This window comes from Quercus robur, chromosome 6 (genome assembly GCF_932294415.1).
Source record: "Quercus robur chromosome 6, dhQueRobu3.1, whole genome shotgun sequence".
Taxonomy (NCBI): domain Eukaryota; kingdom Viridiplantae; phylum Streptophyta; class Magnoliopsida; order Fagales; family Fagaceae; genus Quercus; species Quercus robur.
Window position 1 is genome coordinate 48211992 of NC_065539.1, and position 9274 is coordinate 48221265.

Here is a 9274-nt window from a genome sequence, read left to right on the forward strand (position 1 = left end):
TGCCTGCTTTTTCTTTTATGTGTGTATCCAATTGATTGTAGATTTTCATCTTTAAAAATTGGTTTTGATGTTGTAGGTGCGTTCATATGAAGAACAATGGACAGAAGAGGAATTTGAGAAGATGTGTCAGGTCGAAACCCCTGATTCTCCCAAACCAAAGGAAGAAGGAAAAGAGACAAAGTTGCCAATGGAGGCTAGTAGATTTGTGGGGCCTGTTGGTAATGATGAACCTGCCCCAACCCCAACCCCAACCCCGACCCCGACCCCGACCCCGACCCCGACCCCGACCCCGACCCCGAACCTGACCCAAACTCCAACTCCAACTCCAACTCCAACTCCAATCCCAACCCCAACCCCAACCACACTGCCCCCACCACCCCCACCACCAGCTGCTGTGGAGCCTCCACCTCTGCAACAAAGCAAAGAGGTAACACCACCTTCTAAGCGGGGCCGAGGAAGGCCAAAAAGAGCAACAACTGATAAACCGCCAGCTGCCGCCGTGCCTCTAGCATCTTCCGGACCTGGCAAAGCAGATATGGGGTTACAGAAAGGGACAGTGTCTACCAATACTACATCTGGTTCTGATTCTTTAACCAGTCCTATTAATGTGAAGAGTGTCAGTGGAACTTTGCATCAGATTGGTGTAGGGATTGCACCTAGCTCTCAGCCTGCCACCATTTTACCTTCTGTTACTTCTGGCTCTGAGTCGACTTTTGCTTCCCCTTCTGTACCCATTAAAGCAAAAGGACCAGGTCGGAAAACTAAAAGTGAAGTGGAAGCACCCCGGCGTAGGGGAAAGAAACAGGGAGTGGAATCACCTGCTGTTCCTGGTGGTTTAGTTGGCCCTGATTTAAAACTAAATGAGCAATCACAGAATAAACCCGTGAATCCATCTGGGAGTCAAGCCATTACCACGAGTGGAAGTGTTTCTGACATTCCCACTGCCCATACTCCAGATTCTTTGCCAGGTTCTGCTGCTTTAAAATGTACCACGGTAACTGATCAGCATTCTGGTATAGGGATTGCTTTGAATCCTCAGCCAACCCCTCCTATCCCTTCTGCTTCTCTGGTTTCTCAATCCACCCCTCCTTGTGCTTCTGTACCAATGCCAACTAAAGGGCAAACTCGAAAGACTCAGAGTGGAGCGCCCCGGCGTAGGGGAAGGAAACAGGCAACAGTATCGCTTGCTGCTCCAGATATGCTGGCTGGTCAGGATTTAAAGCCAAATATGCATTCACAGGATAATTCTGGTGATTTAGAGCAGGGTAGAAAGGAGAATGATGCTCTGGAAATGACAAATGTTGTCCAGGAGCAAGTATGTCATGCACCCAATGGTGTACCTGGTCAAGGTAAAAAATCAAATGACCAATCAGATAATTTAGCCCAAGGCCAACAGACGATAAATTCATCAACAACACAAGAAAGCGCTGCCACATCCCCAGGTAATTTCAACACATGTTTAAAAGTTGATGAAATTGTTGCACCACTAATATTAAAGGATGAATTTTTGTCTATAAAAATTGAGGAATTTCAAACTTGTACAGGGCCTGCCTTGGGAAAAATTCAAGATGCTGTTGCATGTGAGAAGCAATCTGTGACAGTGGAGATTTCACCTGAAAATGCCTCGTCAAAACCGAAAAATAGTGAGCTTTCAAGGAATGAAGCTGAGGTTGTCCCGAGTGTACCTGTATTAAGTAAGACTGTCATTGAAGCGATAAAAAGCCATGGTTCACAGGATGAAATTCATCCAGTTGTGTCAGCCACAAATGCTGCAGCTCCTGTTTTATGTCCACCTGATTCATTTTCTGGCTCTTCTCCTGTGGAAGGCATCAGTAAGACTCTGCCTAATGTTGCTGCCAAGATTGCTCCTAGCTCTCAGTCAACTCATCCCAACTCTTCAGTTGCCCCAGTCTCTCAAGCTATCCCTCCTTGCCCTTCTGAACCTATTCAAGTCAAAAGGCAAGGTCGTAAGACTCCAGCCAGAGCAGAGGCACCCCGGCGTAGGGGAAGGAAACAGGCTGCAGTAATACCTGCTGTTCCTGATGTTTCAGCTGGTCAGGATCCAAAACCTAGTCTTCAATCACAGAACAGATCCGGGGATTCATTGGGGAATAAAACCATTGGCCTTAGAACTAAGCAAGGGACTGATGCACAGGAACTGACGAATGTTATTCAAGCTCCAGCAGCCGATGGCCATTTACCTGGTGGTTTAGCTGGTCATGATCCAAAAAGAAAAGAGCGATCGGCCAATGCCGCCCAAAATAAGCAGCCAACCAGCTTGATAACAAAGCTTGATGGTGGTGCTGGAACTTCAGATAAAACTTCTGCTTTAGGCCGAATTCAAACTGCTAATATAAATGACGTTGCTCGTGTGATGAAGGAGGTCTTTTCGGGAACTTGTACATCAAAAACTAGAATTGTTGAATCTATTGGAAGTGAAGGAAGGGATACCCCAAAAGCAGCTGTATCAGTTAAAACCTTCGTGGAGGTGGCCAAAATCCAGAGTTCGGAGGATAAAGCATGTTCAGCTCTGCAAACTATGGAAACAGCAGCTCCAGCTTTTGGTGAAAAAAAATCAGAAAGTAGAGCCAATGCCAAAATAGAACATGACAGTGCTCCTATTCTGAGCGAACCCCTTGTTCCCGTGGCTAATATAGGCAAACCTGAAAGTAACTATGCAGCTGACTCTGTTGAAAAGGTGGAGGATTCAGGACAGATTTCTAATGAATTCACGCCAAGTAAAATGGAGAACATTTCTACAGTTTCTCTCATTGGTGGCGAAAAAGATGTTGATCCTTGCCAGAAAGCACCTCTGGATGGTGGCCCCCCTGGATTTAACACACGGGCATCTTGTTATCAGGTAGGTTCATTGTTGGTATGTCCAGTTGAAGTGGGGCTTGCTGTTGTATTTGATACTAATTATGTAAACAAATCTGAGTCGTCTTTAAAAGATGCTCCAAAACCATGTTTATGTTCCAAATTTTCCATTAAGACTGATGTTTCTGTTAACCCTGGAACTACTGGGCAGGTTTCTAATGAAGACTCAACCATGCCAAGTAAAATGGAGAGCATCAGTACAGCTCCTATAAATGCTGGCCAGGAAGATACTGACCCCTGCAATAGAGGACCTGCAGATGCTGGTGAAAATCCTGGAACTACATCCATTCCAACATATCCAGAACATTCAGACATGAAGTCTCCTGTTACGGGTGAGAGTGGTTCTACAAACAAAGCAGAGCCATCTGTTAAAGAGCCTTTGGGATCTTCTATTGGTATTAACAGCCCTGAAGGTGTTTTAACAAAAGCAGATGATGTTGGTGATCATCCTAGAGTGACCTCACCTATTTTGCAAGCTCCAGATCATTCTGGCTTAGTAGTAGCTCCTGATGGGGTTGAGACTGGGATTCATTCTGGGAACAAAACGGAGTGCGCTCTAAAAGAGTATTCAGAATCTTCTCCATCTAATATCAAAAGCATTGGATGTACCACAAGTTCTATAATAGCTGATGATATTGGTGATCATCCTAGAGAGGCTACATCAATGTCTGTCTCAACAGATAATTCCAGTGTGGTCAAGTCTCCTGGTGTGACTCAGAAGAATTCTGAAGTTAAAATAGATCCCTCTCCAAAAGAGTCTCCAAAATCTTCTCCTCTTGATATTGAAAGCCTTGAAGGTCCTGTAGCTCTTCCTGGAAGTCTAGAATCTTCAGGTGTTCATAATTCCATGGGGTTAAAATTAGACATGCCTTCTGTGGAAGCTAATGCTACTACATGCTCAAGTGAAGCTATTGCTGAGGGCTTGGAAATTTCCCAAAAAGACATCAATTGTGGAGCTGTTGTTGGACCAGCTGATACTGCCACGAGGTGTGATACTATCACTTCGGATGAGACTCCTGAGAAGGGACAATTGGTTGCTTCATGTGTTGGCAGTGAAGATAAAGAGGACCCTATGTTGGAAACTGTGAACTCAGTTGTTGCTGAATCTAGTAATGCTGACAATCTAAAAGATCATGATGAAATGCCACTGCCACCCGAAATTCAAAGTTCTGAGGGTGGTGTTGAGGTTCACAATATGGAAGTAGACCCATCTGAGGGCCCTGAGAAGGTTCCAGTCAGCAGCTCTGTACCATTGGAGGATTCAAAGAGTCCTGAAGCTGATATGGGTGATGCAATTGATGCTTCTGAGGTTGGTGGAATTTTGCCAGTTTTAGACCTATAAATCAAAACTTCAAATTCTTGAAAAATTGGTCTGTACTTGGTACCTTGATTTTGAATGCCACTAGTTTTGTCAAATTTAAAATTATGGGAGTGGAATTATTTTAAGAAATCCAAGTCACTCCACAAAAATATAGTAACTCATGTCATAATGAAGAGAGAAACCATTTTAGAGAATGAAAATTAAGTGTCAAAATTATATTATATATTGCTTTTACTTTTAATACAACTAGTGTGTAATCTTGTGCATATGCACGGGTATATTTAAAAACAATTACAATTATATATATATATACATATATATAGGTAAAAGCAGAAATAATAACTATTTTTTAACAGAAAAGTTCAGCAACCAATATCTTTGCTGCAATTTCTACATATAAACTTTTAATATCATAATTTCCAAGCAAATAATAAAGCAATAAATATTAATATATAATAAAAATCAAAGGCCTTATGATATATTTAAAATTTTTATTTTTATTAGGGATTTCTTTTAATGATTGGAAGAGATTTGAGCCTAATATCTATGCTATCCCTGACCCATTCATTGTTCTCCTAAGCCCCTTGGTGCGTTTATGTCACTGACTGGTTTATTGTTATTAACATCATGCCAGGCTGGTGGGATTTTGCCAGAAGCAAATATATCAGAAAATGTTGATCTGCCTTCATCATCCATAGCAATAGAGGAAACAGAGGTTGACACTTCCAATTTGGGTCCAGTTGGCTGCTCAGTTGCTCTGGAGGACTTGAAACAATCTGAAGCTCAAATGGATGCTGAAATGAATGTTTCTCAGGATTGTGGGATTGTGCCTGAAAATCTTTCTGAAGATATGGATGTTCTTCATTGTCCCTCAACTACTAAGGATGAAAATATTGAGGGCTTATCTGGGAAGGGTCCAGATAACAGCATAGTATCAATGGGGGAATCAAATTGTTCTAAACCTGAAATGGATGATCAAATGGATGCTGTTGATAGCTCAGAAGCAGTGGATGAATCAAAAGGGTCTGAAGCTGAAGTGTACAAAAAGCTTGATGGATTATCTGACAAGGGTTCAATTAGTGGCTCAGCACCAGTGGTGGAATCCAAAGATTCTGAAACTGAAATGGGTGATCAAATGGTTGCATTTCAGGCTGGTCTGATCATTTCAGGAAATGCTGTATCAGAACATATGGATCTGCCTTCATCTTCTTTAGGGATGGAGGCAGAGGGTCTGCCTGAGAAGGGCCCTATTAGCAGCTCAGTCCCACTCGAGGAATCAAAATCTCCTAAAGCTGAGATGGGTGAGAAGGGCCCAATTAGCAGCTCAATCCCACTCGAGGAATCAAAATCTCCTAAAGCTGAGATGGGTGAGAAGGGCCCCATTGGCAGCTCAATCCCCCTCGAGGAATCAAAATCTCCTAAAGCTGAGATGGGTGAGAAGGGCCCAATTAGCAGCTCAATCCCACTCGAGGAATCAAAATCTCCTAAAGCTGAGATGGGTGAGAAGGGCCCCATTAGCAGCTCAATCCCCCTCGAGGAATCAAAATCTCCTAAAGCTGAGATGGGTGAGAGGTGCCCATTTGGCAGCTCAGTCCCATTCGAGGAATCAAAATCTCCTAAAGCTGAGATGGGTGAGAAGGGCCCCATTGGCAGCTCAGTCCCCCTCGAGGAATCAAAATCTCCTAAAGCTGAGATGGGTGAGAAGTGCCCAATTGGCAGCTCAGTCCCATTCGAGGAATCAAAATCTCCTAAAGCTGAGATGGGTGAGAAGGGCCCAATTAGCAGCTCAGTCCCACTCGAGGAACCAAAATCTCCTAAAGCTGAGATGGGTGATAGTATTGATGCATCTCAGGTTGGTGGGCTACTGCTAGATATTAATGTAATTTATAACTAAATTCTTTGAAAGTTTGTCTGATCTTTGTATCTTGATTTTAAAAGCCAGTAGGCTTTGTCTGTCCAAGTTATTGGAGTAGACCTGGTAACTGGTTCTGACAGGTAGAATTAGTTGTCCATAGGTTTTTACTAGTTGAGGCGAGAGCAAACGTAACTTTAAAGGTGTTCCCTTATGTTATCCTATATATATATATATATATATTGGGGTGGGTTATGGTAACAAATCCAAATCAGCTCACAAAAAAAATATATAACTCCTACAAAAAATGGAGAGCTAAATTTTTAAGCTTCAAATTTTACTATGTATTGCTTCAATTTTTAACACATCTAGTATTTTTTTTTCTTTTCTTTTTTCCTTCCATTTTTAGAAAAGAAGTTCTTGCCTTAGCATCATAAACTATCAGCATCTTAAATTTACAAGGGAAGAAAATGAGAAATAAATATTCACTCATGATAAAATGCCTAAACGTACACAAGAAAAGTGAACATTATTTATTGCTTTTGTTACTTGAATTTCTATTTTATAAATTTTTACCCTATTAATCTTGATAAGATTTGGACCTAATATCCTCAACCACATTCACTCAGGTTCCTTTTTTTCAAATTCTGATTTGTTTTGACTAATAATCTCAGGTTGGAGGGATTTTGCCACAAGAAGATATATTAGAAGTCATTGATCTTGAATTTCTATTTTATAAATTTTTACCCTATTAATCTTGATAAGATTTGGACCTAATATCCTCAACCACATTCACTCAGGTTCCTTTTTTTCAAATTCTGATTTGTTTTGACTAATAATCTCAGGTTGGAGGGATTTTGCCACAAGAAGATATATTAGAAGTCATTGATCTGCCTTCGTCTTCCATGGTTGCCGAAAAAAATGTTGAAGACTCCTCTGATGTGGGTCCAGTTGGAAGCTCAATAGCACTGGAGGAATCAAAAGGATCAGAGGCTGAAATAGTTGATCAAATGAATGTTTCTAAGGTTGGTGAGATTGAGTCAGGAAATGCTTTAGAGAACATGGATTTGCCTCAATGCTCCTCAGCAACAGAGGGTGAAAACATTGAGGGCTTGTCTGAGAAGGAACCAGTTGGCAGCTCAGTAGCAATGGAAGAATCAAATAATTGAATAAATGGTTCTCAGGTATGAGGGATTGCGCGAGAAGAAAATATGTCAGAACTCAGAAGACATTCATTTGCCTGTGTGCTTATCAGTGACGGAAATTGAAAATGTTAGAAGACAGATCTGGGAAGCTTTCTGCTGATAGCTCAACAGTGGATGTGAATCAAAAGGGTCTGAAGCTTTAGCATGTATAGATGTAGAATCTTCTTGTACAGTTTTGTTATAATTTCCTGATAATGGTAACTGGTTCTAGAACAGCTGGATTACACAAAATGGTAATTAAGAATTGTATTGATCAGTTTCTTAGTTATGACTTGCTCTCCGGTTATATATTAGATCGAGCATTGCTATATATATAAAGGAAATTTAGCTACTCTTCGGGGCATTTATATGAGTTCTCTGCATATATCCGTTTTGCCTTTTTCTGAATATTTCAATGGGACACTTCGTCGGACCTGATGTACTCACAATCGACCGCTCTTGCTTGAAACACAACATTTGCCTTGAAATCAAGCCCAATTTACCTCTGAATAATGTTTGCATGGCAATGCCCATCATTCCTAATCATTACATAATTTAACTTCTTTGGTCTGGGCTTATCTTGTCACTTCCCCTAGCCATAGTTTCTGAGATGACTTCTTGCCTTATCTAGGATATTACTCACCATATAGAAATTAGAATTTTTTTTTTTCCTTGCTGACTTGGGTGTTTAGAGCTCTTCAAACTGACTATTCTCTTGGGTTTATGTAGTCCTTTTATCTCCTACACACATCATACATACATTAGGTAATTATAGAGAGTAATCTCCTAATCCTAAGATGCTAGTTAGAAGTTTTGAATCATGTTCCTTTTGGATCTAAGATCTTGGGAACCTTAGACCAGCCTCTTGGAGTTGAGAAGTCTGGTGTTGTTGAAAGTGCCTGGAACATTGCCAATGAATCCTCCCTCTAGTATTATTTTTATGTTTCCTATATTTTTTTTTATCAAAATGACAACTCAGAGTTACTAGAGCTTCTATTTCATCTGTCTCATGACTCTAATAGCTGATCGCCTCTAACTCATTGCCTCTTTCATATCTCAAAGGGTAAAATATTATTTTGGTCCAATTTTACCAAAATTTTGTTTGTCTCTAAACTTTAAAAAAGTTATTTTTTCATCCTTAAACTTTGTAAAGAAAATTTTTAATAGTTTGAAGACAAAAATAGGGATGAAAAAAAAATTTCAAGGACATGAAATAAAACAAATGCAATAGTTTAGAGATGAAAAACAAAATTTTCAATATTTTAAGGACAAAAAATGAACTTCTTAAAGGTTTTTATTTTTTATTTTTTTGGGTAAAGTTTCATAATTTAGGGATAAAAAAGAACATTTTCAATACTTTATGGATGAAAAAAAAAATTTCAAGGACATAAAGTAAAACATTTTCAGTAGTTCAGGAATGAAAGACAAACTTTTCAATATTTTAGGGATAAAAAATGAACTTAAAATTTCAGGATAAAAAAAAACCTTTTGGTAAAGTTTAAAGACTAGAATAATATTTTATCCTATTTCAAAACAACTTCGTCTTAATTGATTTTGAACATTAATCTCTTGGTAACTACCAATTTGCCGTTATCACCTACTTGTTATTCTTATTGATTATGGATGCCCCTTGAAAGCAAGAGGTATACCATGTATCGACTACATGTATTCTCTCTCTCTCTCTCTCTCATAGCATATGGGTCCCACTTGCCGAGAAAGTGAGACTATTTGTAGCCGAAACATGATATAATGGTTCTCAAAGTATATAGAGATAGATTATCATGAGATGACAAAACATATAGAGATAGATTGTCACAAGAGAGAGGTGCTAATCTTGTGTTCCACGACAGGACAAAACATATATAAATAGATTGTCACATTATTAGAGATAAAGTATTGGATGGAGTAATGAGACTATTACATATCATAACCCAATCACAGCTTACAGACTTACTAACAAAGGCACTCAATTGTTCATCAATTCTCTCTTCTTCTGTCCAAGATGAATTTGGTTAATATTCATGCCCCACTTCATCTTGA

The 9274-nt window shown here is 39.8% G+C and overlaps 1 protein-coding gene across 1 annotated transcript in view; it reads left to right on the plus strand.

The window, feature by feature from the left end:
- LOC126689180 (chromatin structure-remodeling complex protein SYD) overlaps positions 1–7598 on the plus strand; it is a 29854-nt gene extending 22256 nt beyond the window's left edge. The window contains 5 exon segments of the mRNA XM_050384257.1: positions 77–1442; positions 1545–2860; positions 3029–4186; positions 4833–6050; positions 6896–7598. Coding sequence (XP_050240214.1) covers positions 77–1442; positions 1545–2860; positions 3029–4186; positions 4833–6050; positions 6896–7219 — 5382 coding nt within the window. The 3' untranslated portion in view covers positions 7220–7598.
- Positions 7599–9274: the final 1676 nt, after the last annotated feature.